General features: G+C 35.3%; 2 protein-coding genes across 2 annotated transcripts in view; one reads left to right on the forward strand and one right to left on the reverse strand.

Moving 5' to 3' along the window:
- The window catches only part of LOC136797737 (attractin-like), a gene marked incomplete in the record, with an annotated part of 35,256 nt that extends 26,601 nt beyond the window's left edge, over positions 1-8,655 (forward strand). Inside the window, 8 exon segments of the mRNA XM_067054326.1 lie at positions 326-375; positions 1,048-1,124; positions 1,686-1,761; positions 5,710-5,861; positions 6,347-6,408; positions 6,737-6,815; positions 7,492-7,590; positions 7,815-8,655. Coding sequence (XP_066910427.1) covers positions 326-375; positions 1,048-1,124; positions 1,686-1,761; positions 5,710-5,861; positions 6,347-6,408; positions 6,737-6,815; positions 7,492-7,590; positions 7,815-8,045 — 826 coding nt within the window.
- Positions 3,433-5,703, reverse strand: LOC136797753 (uncharacterized). The gene has a single exon (XM_067054345.1). It carries the CDS (start codon positions 5,017-5,019, stop codon positions 3,433-3,435), a length of 1,587 nt encoding a protein of 528 aa, XP_066910446.1. The 5' UTR covers positions 5,020-5,703.
- Positions 8,656-14,971: the final 6,316 nt, after the last annotated feature.

The raw sequence follows: 14,971 nt of genomic DNA on the forward strand, positions 1-14,971 counted from the left end.
ATTTATTCATGATAAGCACCGCTGCAATGATTTCATGAAATTATGCAACTTTTCTGTTTTTGTTGCACCCAGTACGTCCCTTTTTCCATTGTTTTAGTGACGTATTGGGTGGACAATTTTAAAAGTTCTCAGAAGACTCTCCAGTGGTGCATATCATGAATAATGCGTGTAATAAAGTAGTATAGGCGTTATATATGATAAGACGATAATTGTGACGGGACTAAAATTTGCTCCGTCTATTACTTTTTGCTTTTCTACTACGCCTGAATTAGTCGTCTAGCTTGCTAGACTAGTATGAGAGCTCTTTTTACATTTCTTTTTTCAGATGTGACGTACAATATGAGGGTGATCCTAGAAATGGTGGGATATGTTATTGTAAGTTCATTTATCTTCATTATTAAGTCAATTCGATTTAAGTGTGCAACTCTGTTTTGCTACTATGTGGGAACCACCCGCACCGACTGATATGGTTTTCACATGTTAGAATATAAAAGAGCACACTTGTACAAAGCAAATGGACTTCAATGATGTTGCCCTGACAGCTTTCCCAATCGAGCTATGCTAATATTATGACAGTTCAATGAAAATTCTATTAAGTTTGGTTACAATACCAGTACTGTACAATGAAAAGTGAATTATTATTACATGTGAGTGAAGGTAGAGAGTCTATCACCATATTTCCCTGACATCCTGCCTGGAAGAGCTTGGGATTCGAACACAGTCTATTGCAGTGAAAGTCTGTGATCGAAACCTTCACACTACAAATCGGCAGAATGTTAGTGAGATACAGTGATAGCCTTATCCAGACGGTGAGTGAATGATCATCAGCCGTATTGAGAGATAATGACATGTGAGTGAAGGTAGAGAGTCCATCACCATATTCCCCTAACACTATTATTGGTGAAATTTTGAAATTACTTTCCCACCTAGACGAATTTCAAGGATATCTTTTTCTTTTGTCAGTAGAATTAGATAAAAATGAAAAACTTTCAATTATCATATCATACCTAGGAATCTCAAATGCATCTTGATCTTCTTTTCATTTAGATCCATTACTGGCCAATTACCAATACACGTCGTCTATGTCTTCGAAAAAACAATCGGGTTACGTCTTGAAAACGAAGGTATATTTTCAATATCAGTCATTCGTTTAATCAATCTCATATTCAAGATTTCATTATATACACCATCGCAATGACATTGACATTGCATCAAGGGCTTAACAGCTGATTGGTTGCAATGGTGCATAGCGTGAGTTAACTTGTAATGAACCTCATCGTGTTCACTGATAATAACGAGTTGATGTATTTGCATTATTGAGGACGGTAAAGTGACTGAAGAGATTTGGAATATCCCGCGATTGTGACCCGCAAAATTGAGGACGGTAAAAGAGCTAATTTACCGTTGTCCTCAGTCAGTCAGGATATAGATAAATTAGAAGCTTACCGTCTCCGTCGCAGGAAAACACCAGATACATAAACTTGCTATTATCTGGCGTGCACCAGTAATGTGAAAGATGCTATCAGAATTTAAATTCTTATGAATGATTTTGTATGATAAAACCTTGATTGTTTTTCTATTTTCTAATCTTGCGAAGACTGCGATTACTATAGATTGAAATAAAATTAAATTTTGCTCTCTACTATTTTTTTAAAAACTGATACAATCTTTCTAATTTTTTTTAGGACAAGAAACCTTTTAAAGTGAAGATCGAACGATTGAAAGGGAATATTGGTTCATTAAATATCACTATCGTTTATGGTATGCAGTTATTCAATTCTATGTAGTTTGTTTAGTATTCAACTTTCACCATAGGCCTTTTCACGGTCGTGGTGAATCCACTGACCTTCTTCATGTATCCCTGGACCAAGCTATATCCACCATCTTTGATCGGAGTTTTTTTTTTTGAATTGGTACCCAAGAAAAAGCCATTGTAATGTTGAAAATTAACGTCTAACGGCGCTACATCATCAAAAGCTTTCGAGGAGAAGTAGATCTAGCGCTCTCGATGCATATTGAGTAGTGCCGCCATTAGGGTACCAATTGCAAAAAGCTCCTAACAAAGATTTTTGGTTGGTCGGGATTGAGTAACTTGGTCCAGGGATATAAGGTGACTGATATAAGGTCAGTGGGTGAATCATATTGAATTGTAGTCTGTAATGATTACTTCCTTTTGATCAAAATCGTAATTGTTATTATGACTGCGAGCCAATGTCAGAACTATCTTAATCTAGCTTTTTTACTTTGCCTGAATGTCAGTTCAAGGCGCTGAGGTGAAAAATGTCCACAAAACCTATCAAGTCGTGTTTCTAGAAAACCCCCGAGAAAACCCAGAGATGGGTTCCTTTTTATTAAGGTAATTTTATACATTCGACCCACTTGATGCTAATTTGCTTCAGAATAATACAAAAAAGCCTGGAATCTATCAAAATAAAAAGCCCTTATGAACAACCAAATGAAAATTTATGAAATTTTTCGAACACAAGATAAAAGTGGGTTTTGAAAAAATTATTATTGTGGAAAAAATAAGTTAAATATCGCTACCTTAATTCAAAAGGGGCCTAAGTCCTGTGAGCCTTAATTCAAAAGGGGCCTAAGTCCATTTGGGTCATTTTGAGAAAATTGCAATTAAAGTTTTTCCTTGATTCTGAAACCATTTTTGACAGTTTTTGATGGTAAAGCTTTGAAGTAAATGTTTTCTGAAAGCCATAGCTATAAGTTGTTTTTCCAATGAAAAGGCATTCTTTTGAAAGGAATGTATTTTTGTATGTAACAGGTGCAACTTAGTAAATCTTGCAGAGTGGACTTAGGCCTTTTTTGAATTAAACATGAATTTTGAAAAACGTGTGAGGGTTAATTTCTGCCTTTTAAAGTTCAAAACCTGCACATATGACACTCCAAAATAAAACCACTTACACCTAGATTCAAGATAAAGAGAAAAGACATCTCAGTAAAATAAAGAAAAACTCAATTAAACTTTTTAGGATGCATGGACTTAGGCCCATTTGCAATTCAATTGGACTTAGGCCTCTTCAAAACTTAACAAACTTATTTTGGTGAACTTAGGCCTTTTTATTGTAAAAAGTTGATGGACTTATGCCCTTAATTGTAAAAAGATGATGGACTTAGGCCTCTTTTGAATTAAACATCGCTTTTATCAGAGCTTCAGTATGAAGTTTTGAACCTTTTTAACTTTAAAAACTACTTGTTATGTACATCAAAAGAGAGCAAATGAGCCAGAGATTGAGAAAAACTAAAGATCTCAAATTTCATAAAAATGGACTTAGGCCCCTTTTGAACTGAGGGGTACCTGGACTTAGGCCCCTTTTGAATTAAGGTAGCGATATATACTATTTACAAAATTTTGAGAAAGAAAAAAATACTAAGAGAAAAATAAATATACGGAATGTTTTTATGATTTGCAATGATCAATCATCGTTGGGCGCTTGGATAAAAGAAGTTGTATAATTTATCGCGCCATGTTGGAACCGCTTTAACGTGGCGGTGAGTTGTGATTTTATTTTGACTGATCAAGGATTCGAGTTGCACTGCTCCGTTTTTCTCGGGATTGAGAGGTGCAAGTGACTCAATCGAATTGAGATGTTGATTAGATTCGATACAGTCTTTCGTGATTTTGTCTTGGAGTTCAGCCTTAGTTTTCATGAGGCCCATCCAATGCGTGGTTGCGTTCAAAGCTTCCGTCAGCTCAAACTTCTCACATTTGGTCTTTTGCAAGTCCTCGTGAGCTTGTTTGGAGATTTGACGAGCTTCGTGCAATTGTTGTTGAGTAGAAACCAATTCATGATTGAGATCAGTGATCTTTGCAGACAACGAATCTCTCTCTTGAGTAGACTTCTGTTTTTCAATGAGACTTTTCTTGATGAGCTTGCCCATTTCGGCTTTGATGTTATCTTTCTCACCGTGGGAAACGTTCAAGTCGTTTTGAAGAGAAGCCAGTTCTTGATTGAGATCAGCGATCTTTGCAGACAACGAATCTCTCTCTTGAGTAGACTTCTGTTTTTCAATGAGACTTTTCTTGATGAACTTGCCCATTTCGGCTTTGATGTTATCTTTATCACCGTGGGAAACGTTCAAATCGTTTTGAAGAGAAGCCAGTTCTTGATTGAGATCAGCGATCTTTGCAGACAACGAATCTCTCTCTTGAGAAGACTTCTGTTTTTCAATGAGACTTTTATTGATGAACTTGCCCAATTCGGCTTTGATGTTATCTTTATCACCGTGGGAAACGTTCAAATCGTTTTGAAGAGAAGCTAGTTCTTGATTGAGATCAGCGATCTTTGCAGACAACGAATCTCTCTCTTGAGAAGACTTCTGTTTCTCAATGAGACTTTTCTTGATGAACTTGCCCAATTCGGCTTTGATGTTATCTTTCTCACCGTGGGAAATGGTCAAATCGTTTTGAAGAGAAGCTAGTTCTTGATTGAGATCAGCGATCTTTACAGACAACGAATCTCTCTCCTGAGTAGACTTCTGTTTTTCAATGAGACTTTTCTTGATGAACTTGCCATATTCGGCTTTGATGTTATCTTTCTCACCGTGGGAAATGGTCAACTCGTTTTGAAGAGAAGCTAGTTCTTGATTGAGATCAGCGATCTTTACAGACAACGAATCTCTCTCTTGAGTAGACTTCTGTTTTTCAATGAGACTTTTCTTGACGAGCCTACCAAATTCAGCTTTGATGTTATCTTTCTCACCGTGGGAAACGTTCAAGTCGTTTTGAAGAGAAGCCAGTTCTTGATTGAGATCAGCGATCTTTACAGACAACGAATCTCTCTCTTGAGAAGACTTCTGTTTTTGAATGAGACCTTTCTTGACGAGCCTGCCAAATTCAGTCTTGATTGAGTCGACTTCTTTGTTGCTCGTTGACAGATCTGAGCTCAGCGATTGAACATTGAGTTTCAACTTCGCGTTCTCAGCTGTGAGGTTTTGCACCATTCGTTGCAAACGTGCAACATCTTGTGCGTTGTTTGTGTCATTTCGAACATTTACGAATGACATTTTTGCGATAAATACACTTTTAATTGATACGATTTAAACTGTTTATCTCAATTGCGCTCGACGTTACTATCACTTTCGAACACAAAACACAATTTGATTTTTCCAAAATTTGAATTTTTAGATATCTTGCAATGAATAAAAATATTTGACGTCAAATAAAAACTTAAAGTCAATGACGTCATTTTTCAGATAATTTAATGCGTGACGTTTTTTTTATCTCCATCAAGAAGGAAAAGATATCTTCGAAACCATGCGACTCCCGTACTGACCCCCATTCTGATATCTTAACTTAAACTTGACTTAACTTGAACATACTCAAATTACTCAACTTTTTCGAGATTATTGGAACTACTCGCAACGTTTTCTGAAAATTCACAAACTTCGAGTTTAGAAATAGCTTGCGAGTGTTAGTTCGAAAAGTTTGTTTCTTGGACTATACAGGAAATAATGCGAACATCACCCTGACGCTTTTAGCTGAATTCACAAGCTGCAACCATGGTGCTCCCAAATAACGGTCTGGTATTTTAGAACACCATTGCTGCAACCTTTCATGTTTCGGTGAAAAACTGAGATAGATTGCAGTTTTTTACCGTGTTTTCGCCTGTAAAGAAAGGGTAACTTCTTTGCTTTTTTTCTCCTGTGATTTGTTGTAAAATGAGTATGATCATTTAAACTTTCTCCTCATATCAGCTAACAACGAGACAACGGAACTTGTGTCAGCGTATCCGTTGGGTGAATACTCGACAACCATCACTGAAGATACGTATGATTATTCTGGGGTGGCCAGTATCTACGTTGTGGTTTATGGTTGGGAACAAAGTTCCAATGGATTTGCTATTAAGGTACAAAATAATATTGAAGGTTTCCTTTCCATTATAGCACTCAGTTTAATAAACTTTTTATTTGTTTTTTTCTGTGAGTTATTTAAAACAAAAAAACCTCGAGTCATCAACACCTCTATCAAGACAAAGCACGCATTTTTTATAAGAACCAATATTTTGTTTCGGGATGGGCTGTTCATAATTTTTTGAAAATTTTAGGATTCAATTGTTCTTACGATGTTCTTAATACGCTTAGTTTCGATACTTTAAAACTTCAAATGGGTTTAAAATCTGTTAAAATCAGTACTTTATAAGTTATCTCTGAAATCTGAGGATCATTCTTAATTTGTTCTTAGGTTTTGGCCATTTTTCTTATTTCGTGTTCTTATAAAATTGTTCTTATTAAAAAAAACAAGTAGTCCCATCGCGCTCCTGAAAAACCTGATCAAAACATAAAGTCTTCGATTATTTTTATCTGACAATTTTTCATATTTCTCTTTCTTTAGATATTCTTTGATCCAGACGACAATGCGTTCGATTTGGTTTACTTCTTGATCATGTTCATTGTGTAAGGGTTGTGTTTCAAAAAAAAAACATAATACACTTTAATTCTTTCAAAATTTTCAGGCCTCAAGGCTCTTAAAAATATCCATTTTCTTATTCCAAATATGCGTTCACACGGCCCAATTAAGAAAAAAGGTCACTTTTACTTCATATTCAGGCAGGGTAAAAAACAAGGCGATATGGGATGGTTTGCGTCGCTCTTAGGACCGTTATAGAATCGTAGAAATCAGGAGGAGATCTTATATGATGCCCGTGGCACTGAATGGGTCGAAATGGTCTGATTCTGTATGAAACGAAACCGTTACGAAATATTCTTTTCTTCCCCATTACAGGTGTTTTGTATCGTTGTTGGTCATCTTGGTAATTTTATGGAAAGTCAAACAGAGATATGACCGATACATGTATAATAGGGTGAGTATGGTACATAATTGAAATGGCTCTTTTTGACTCAAATTGAATCTAATACAAATGCCATCTATAACTCCGTAATTTCAAACTTTTAGGGCTTTTTATATTTTCAAGTAAGCTTAAGTAAATAAGTAAGTCTGCGACTACAGTCGGAAGCGACCCGAAGGCCCCTCTTTCGATAGCTATCTACCCGAAGGTAGGGTAGGGCGCCACTTTTTTCCCTGGATTTCTCCATCTACCCTTGATTGATCCTTCTCTTAATTGCCGAGCATCAAGCAGAGAGGCATCAAGCTGCATCAAGTACCATTTTGTGGCCCGGCTGGGCGTTGAACCCGCAACATTGCGAACCGTAGCGGGATGCTCTAACACTGCACTACGGTCGCTATAGGTCGCCAAGTAAGCTTATACATCCTGGCTAAGAAGACAATTTATATTTATTTGGGCGGGGTAAAAAAGCAGAGCGGTATGGATGGCGGTGGCCGGTACAGAACTAAAAAATGGATGGCGGCGGCCGGTACAGAACTGAAAAAAGTCGAGCGATCTCGTATTATGTCAGTGGCACTTAATAGAAAATAAACTGTATTCTGTTTACCATAACGAGGCATAGAATATGTTTTTTTAATTGCACGAAAGAATTAGTGGTGCAATGTTAATAAAATTTCATCTCCTTTCTTTACAGCGTCAGAAACAAGAGATGGAAGAACGGATAAGCCGGCCATTCACATCTATGAAAATTCTACTCAGAGATAAAACTGATCTACCATCCAAAGAGAAAGTTGTAAGAATCTTTTACTTTTAAACTCCTATAGACTAATCATTAAGTTGGGCCGTCAAATTATTTTATTCATCAAAAGGTTCAGATTCCCAAACGAGTTCTTTTTTAGAATATTTTAGAATATCAGAAATTTTACTCGAGACGTTTCGGGGTCATCCAACCATCATGATCACTTAAAAGCATTGTTGAAATGAAAATTCACGTTTTATTTATTTATTTTTCTTTAGAAACATCCTCCATCTTTAATTGGTATCCAACTTTTACGACAAGCCAATAATTGTGGTCCGGCCTCGTTTCTAGTTCGGTTGCCATGTGAACAAAATACACAAGTAACGCCTGCTGGCCAGTGCGGTATTTGTATAGGAACAGTATTAATATCACAACCGTCAAAACGAACTAAAATGCAAATGCAAAATTCGACTCGACGGAAAAGGACTAATAAAGCCTTGCCCGTGTGATGGTTTTTTGGGAGTGATTGCATCTCGTGTTTTTTTTATCGAATTTAAATGTTGGGGAGAATGGCACTTACATGTTGCAATGGATTGTGGGTACATGCACTGGAAATGTGATCAGTTAAAAACATGCAATAAAATTGTGTAGAATGGTGGACTCTTTCTAGTTCAAAAACCTCTTTGACTTAGCTGTTGAATCTGTCGGTTTACTGTATAAGTCTAAGATTGTCTTCCTCGCTTTGGTTGCAAAAGCACAGTAAGCCCTCTATGATGTACTAGTCATTTAAAAATTTTTCCAGAAAAAACAGTTACCCCCTGTTGAGGAGGTTTGAAAATACTTACCCTCTGGTATTTCAAGCACCTTTAGATTTAAACCCCCTCTTGAAAGTTTGATTTTTACAGGATTTAAAGAATTACCCCCTCCGTGAAATTTTAGAGTTGATTACAAACTTTACCCCCTTCAAACGGAAATTGGCCTTTGCTCTTGTTTACACCAATCGATTAAACCGATGGATGGAGCCCTTTTTTATTATCTATTTAATAGACCTTTTCATAAATCACGTCACGAACATCACTTGCCTCGTATTCAAACAATTTCCATGGTGATCATATCCCTTGAAACATTAAATTATTTTTTTATGAATAGAAAGTAGTTGTAATAAAATCCGCTGGGAGTTAATCACCATGGCAATAATTTCAAAACGAGGCAAGTGATGTTCATGACGTAATTTATGAAAAGGTCTATTAATTAAGTTTTTCCAGGGGGTTCTAGCTAGAAATGATCCTTTTTGTAATTTGTTGAATGTTGTTAAAATTTGTTTGGGTAATGTTAAATAATTGTTGACTACTTTGTTTTTGTTTTTTTTATTTTTGTTTGTTTGTTTAATTATTTTTGATAAAAGAAAAAACCTTTTTTTGTACATATGAATTTTGTAAGATATTTAGATGAAAACTATTTTATAATTTGCTCTCATATATAATAATATTATTTTTGGTCTTGCTTTATTATTTTTTTGTTCTAACATTTTATTTTTTGATGCCTTTGTTGACAAAATACTGACTTCTATATTTATAAAAATGCTTGGTTAAACCTTCGCAGCTAGCGAGAATTGTAGGGAGATCACAGATAGATTTTAAGTGAAATCTTTCAAGGGGAAAGACACCCCCTTCTCACAGACCCACTGGGAACCCTTCCCACTGGAAAAATTGGCCAAGACATCGTCCCCGGTGGAAAATTATCTTACAATTTTTGTCCCCACTGAAAATAATCAAATAAACCAATTCTCACTGCAAAATATTCACTATTTTTTCCATCCCCACTGAATTTTCTGACTTTTAAACAAAAGAATTGAAATCCCCATTCATATAAAAAGTGATTATCAATCCCCATCGAGTTTCAGTTCGTTAATTTTATCCCCTCTGGCTGAAAAGAATTCTACCGCGTCTGTGAGAAGGGGGTGTGGAAAGGGAGTCTCAACATTTTGTGTGTAAGATATTCAACCAAAATATCGACTGTTAAACCTGCCTGCCAGAAAACGACTGTTTCAAACTGAGTTCTATTGAAAGATTATTTAAGCAAAATTGAGGTCTGTGTTTAATAGTGAATGTGGGATGATTTTAATAGGTTTTATTCTGCAATAACTTTACAGTTGACTTTCTCAGGGCGTTAGAATGACAATTAATTTAAGATTTTGTATCCCTTGAGTTACATCTTGGTTCTTGGTTCTAGCTTTTTTAGGGCCTTAAAAATAGAAGCTATTTTTTTGATCTAGATTCACTCTAAACTACTGTGAGTTTCTGATTCCATTGCTTTAACTAGCTTTAGGACTGTTAAGTATATTAAGATCTAGAAATATTTCATTAGTGAAATTCCTACATCCATGCCAGGCGTTGTCTAAATTATCACACAGTTTTAATTAAAGGAAATTTCTTTAGAAAGTTACGATGTGAAAAATCAAAATATAATTTTTGCTATATACATTATTCGCTTTTTTTCCTATTTTCTATTTATAACGTTTCTCACTTTCTTGACCAAAAGCATAAGAATGCTGGAAAGTTTGTCATTGATTTAGATTTTCAAGAAAAGAATCACCCGTGCTTAGATTCTTTGATTTGTTTTATGATGCACTTTTTTTAATAAGAAATAAAAATGTTCTTAACACGTTTTCAGTTTCACCAATTTATGGATATTTTTGTTCATTTTCCTTAGAAATCGGGTCTTTTAGAGTCCCCAAAGCCTTAAAATGTTTTACACTCATTCTTAACATTTTGGCCATCGAAGCCTTATATAGTTTGTTCTTATAAAAGAAAGCGTGTACAATTCGTTAAAAGGGTTAATTCAAAATATATGATGAAGAAGTTTTGGATTATTCGACAGGTTACTTTTTTGGTGATACATCTATAACTTTGATATTTTTTGATTCTCTTTGGGTATTTGCTGATTAACGTGATGATCAACTATAAGAATCATTAGGATAATTAAAGGGGTCTAGTGACGAATTTCGGCTTTCGAAAATTTTGTTTCAGCCTGAGATTTCATCCCGCTTACTTTACGTTCACGGTCTATTCATGATATTCATGACGTAATATTTTCCACGGAAATACCCCGGTTTTAGCCAGTAGTGGCAAATTTAAGCTAGACAGAAGTTGTATAAAATTTGCCACTACTGGCAAAAACCGGGGTCTTTCTGTAGAAAAGATTACGTCATGAATATCATGAATTCTCAATAACTGAAATCTGAGATTTTCCTAATAAAATTTCACAGGACCCTGCTTGAAGTTCATAACCCTTAAAGGTTGGAGAAGGTTAGTCTATTATTAAAACTATTTTTATATCATTTATCACAAAGCCTGGACCGTTCGTAAACATACTCTATTCTTTTCGGCTTTAATTTTGAAGAAGCAAATTCTTCTAAATTAATATTTCGTACTTCCATATATCGAAATTTAAAATTTTCATTAATTTCTCATTTTGAATTTGCCTTATGCTTTTTTGGTCATGCCATGTGCAACGAAGATTCTATCAGGATTTTTTCGCCATGACATTTCAAGGTTAGTGTAGACTTAAAAAGATTTTGAGTAAAGTTTTCACTTTAAATTTGACCCTTATTTATAGCATGTGTATAAAGTCTAAAAGTAAGGTGCACTTAATGCTAGATGAAAGAGAATATTTATCTGCTTGTCTCTTGATTGATCTTATAGTCCAGTTTTTTCACCTTGAAAAAAATAATTTTTGGCTTAAAATTTAGGACACAATTTCCTTCAATGAATCCTAGAACCACCATAAAACAACTTGCAATTCTAAGAGCCCTTTTTTGGCAATGTGTGATAATGTCAATTTTCAGTGGAATTCTCTACAAATTTTGAGTTCGAGTGGTTCTAGGACCGATTTGGAGCCTTTATGCCTTTATTTCAGCTACACACTATTTTTGAGCTTATTCTAACAGAACACGACGCAACGGGTACGGCAGCAGCCGCCGTAGCAGATTTTCACAAAAAAAAAACCGAAGTTTTCCTCCTCGTCGGTAAAATCGCTTAAATTTCCTCATTCACCGTACCAGATATAAAAAGCATCCGTCGTGCCTGCTTTTTATGCACTCTTTTTTTCGGGTTTAATAAGCAAGGAACCTTTCCACAATCCTATGATTTTTTTAACAGACTAAAGTATTCAGACTTCAGTCTCTAAAAAAATTGTATTTTGCATTGTAATTTCGTTCAATAGAGTATAAAAGATTTATCACTTTGATTTAGAATGGTACAAATCTGTTATCTAGATTTGAATACGCCGTTTATAAATCATCAGTAAAAGCGATTCAAAACAAAAATCTGAAAAATGATCAATCAGTTAGATCTAGTTTATAAGCTTTCTAATGAAGTATAATCGCTTTGATATTTTCATAAGAATGCTGTGTTTTTAAAATAAAACGTCAAATTATTATACCTGTTTACGCAAGCTTATTTGGTAAATTTTTAAACAAGTTTTTTGCATATTTTTCCAATTCTAACTGGATTTATAATTAAGAACGTTATGTCATTTCTTTCTCGAACTCGCTCTCGTTCGCTGGCAAGGAAATGGAAAAACATGCATAAAGTTATTTGGAATAAGCCGTGCCAAATACCCTGGCGTTTAGTGTTATGCATCGTTTTAATCCTCGTACTATTAGCGGCCATTATTTTGACCGCTTACCGTGAACATTTGGATAATGAAAGTCGCTATATGGATGAGCAACTACATATTGAAGAGACGGCACAAATGATTGAAATTGCGGACCGCTTGGAACAACGTTTAGAGAATGAGAAAATTTTTGTAAAGCATTTGAGTAAATTAAGTGATCAAATCTTGGTGAAGAAGTGATTGTGCCTGTGTTAAATACTTGGGGTCAAGATTGTCGAGATTGAAAAACTTTGTACATGTATAGATGGTTTTTACATATGTTTTACACGTGACATTTTGAAAGATTTAACAACAAATGTTCATTTGAAATGTACGTTTGAATAAAACTCAACAAAATTATTGGAACGAAACATCCGTCATCTAATTGCTACTACAATAAACTTATCTAGTGTTCGAATGGTATGTTAGCTACGGCACATACCCTCCCCTACCTTCGGTTAGATAGCTATCGAAAGAGGAGCCTTCTGGTCGCCTCCGACTGCGGTCGCAGACTTTACGGCACATACTGACACTCTAAAGAAGGGAGTGCCAGATAGCAGACAAGGAGAGTGGATTTGTCATCCTGATTTTTGTCAGCGTCAGCGTCAATGTCGTAACAGAAATTCTTGTGGTGCAATTGCTTCCGTGGCATTCCCGTCGATTCAATTCATATGTATAGTTGGCTGACTGTTTAATCTTAGACTTCATTGCAGATCATCTAATTAAATCACCAAAGACAGACGAGAGAAAAAACATTTCAATTAAAAATCAAAACATTGAGATTCTGGCACACAAATTATAATTAGTTGATATGCCTATTGATTTTCTATAAGAAAGATTTATAAAATGTGATCATTGTTCTACTCCTATTTAGCTGCTGAAGGATAAAAGATAGAACGTAAGTAGTCTACTTTGTACGACATTATTTCCGTCAGACTTAGACATACCATCTGCTCCCGGGGGGGGGCACTCAAGGTAAATGACCTACCAGACGTTCGGCCCTTAAGGGTAGGTTTTTCATAGTTCAGCTAGTGCACTGTAAGGGTAGGAAATTACAAAACTGCACTGAACTGCACTGTAAGGGTAGAAAATTGTGATAAAAGGCCAATTTTTTGGAAAAATTGGCACAAAATTGGTCAATTTTGGAGGAAAAATTCCACATTTTCTTGGGAAATTGCAAAAATTTTCGTCCTTACGGGCGAGAAATTTTTAAAAAGTGCACTGTAAGGGTATGATTTTTCATGGAAATTCACTGCACTGTAAGGGTCCGATTTTAGAAGCCAAATTTTGGGCCAAACGTATGGTCTTTTTCAGATCGAGTGCCCCCCCCCGGGCATCTGCTCCTGAAAGAAAGATAAAATGGAAATCTTCCATGCATGTAGCACCAACACCCCTGTCTTATTTAATCGGTTAGAAATTTTAAGCCAGTTTTGATTAAATGCAAGAGAGGTGGCTTACTCGTCAATTTTAATTTACAAGCATTTTCACATTGGATTGACACGGATGTGGAGCAAGATTGGTCAGAAAAAGAAGAAGAAAAACATTTTTTTGCTTATATCAACATAATATAACAATAGGGAAACATTGTCCTGATATGAAATATGTGTCTGATATGACACGTGAACACTTATGTAAAAATAAAACCTTTAAACTCCAATGGGATAGAAATCTCATATTTATGGTGGATGGAGTTTCTAAACTTTACTATTTGAAGCTCTCAAAAATTCCAAAATTCTCAATCTCAAGCGGTCACAACGAGTATGTAACATGTTAGGCTATGCCATACCTTCATTCGTTTCGTACCGTGAAAAGCACATGCCGAAATCATATATCGACCTGTGCCGACCATCCAGATTCTATTCAGAGCACAATCAACGTAGAGAAAAGTGCTTCGTGGTTAATGAAAATCCATGATCTTGGAATTAAGTTCAAAGTTGATATCTTTATTTCCGTCGTTGAAAACACAACTCAAAAATATCATCAATGATCAGTCAGTGATAGAGAATCATAACATGGTTTAGTTATTACTGTTATACATTTGAGAATCATGTTGAAGATTTCTAAAAAAAAAACTCAATTTCAATTACACTTGAAGGTTTCTGATACAGTCTGCTAGACATTATGGCAATATTTGCTCTTCATCTTTAATTCTTCCTACAGTGATGTGACACATGCGCGATAAAATTTATATTATTGGTCTTTAGAGGTTGATATTTTCTTTGAAAGCTAAACCTCCGATACTCAGGGTATTCGTTTCGAGCGTAAATTTCCTACTCTTCAGAGTTAGCATAAGGCCTAAAAGCTTGGAGCTGTCTATTGTGTAGACATGAGTGTACAGTCCGTATGCAGTTTGCATTTTAAATGGATTGCTTTGGCTAACAATTTTCTATTTTTCCTGTGTAATAACAAACATTTTTTTGTTCTTATTTGCTTCGTTTTATCGCGTTACCCCTGACGTTCCCAGTGTTTGATTTATTAGTTAATTATATAGAACAAAAAGTTGTGGATAGCAGGGCTTTCAAACAGACTATAGTGCCCCAGTACCCGCCCAGTAATATCCAGATATGCACTACGTTTACACAAATTCCAATACACGTTATTTTTATGAGAACAAACTATATAAGAACATAAGGCTTCGCTGGCCAAAATGTTAACAAGTTTAGAACATTTTAAGGCTTTGTGGACTCAATAAACACCCTATTTCTTAGGAAAATAATCAAAGATATTCACAAAATGGTCAAAATTAGAATATGTTAAGAACATTTTTAGGCTTGAAACT

This window comes from Clytia hemisphaerica, unplaced genomic scaffold (assembly GCF_902728285.1).
Source record: "Clytia hemisphaerica strain Z4C2 unplaced genomic scaffold, Clytia hemisphaerica genome assembly, whole genome shotgun sequence".
Taxonomy (NCBI): Eukaryota; Metazoa; Cnidaria; class Hydrozoa; order Leptothecata; family Clytiidae; genus Clytia; species Clytia hemisphaerica.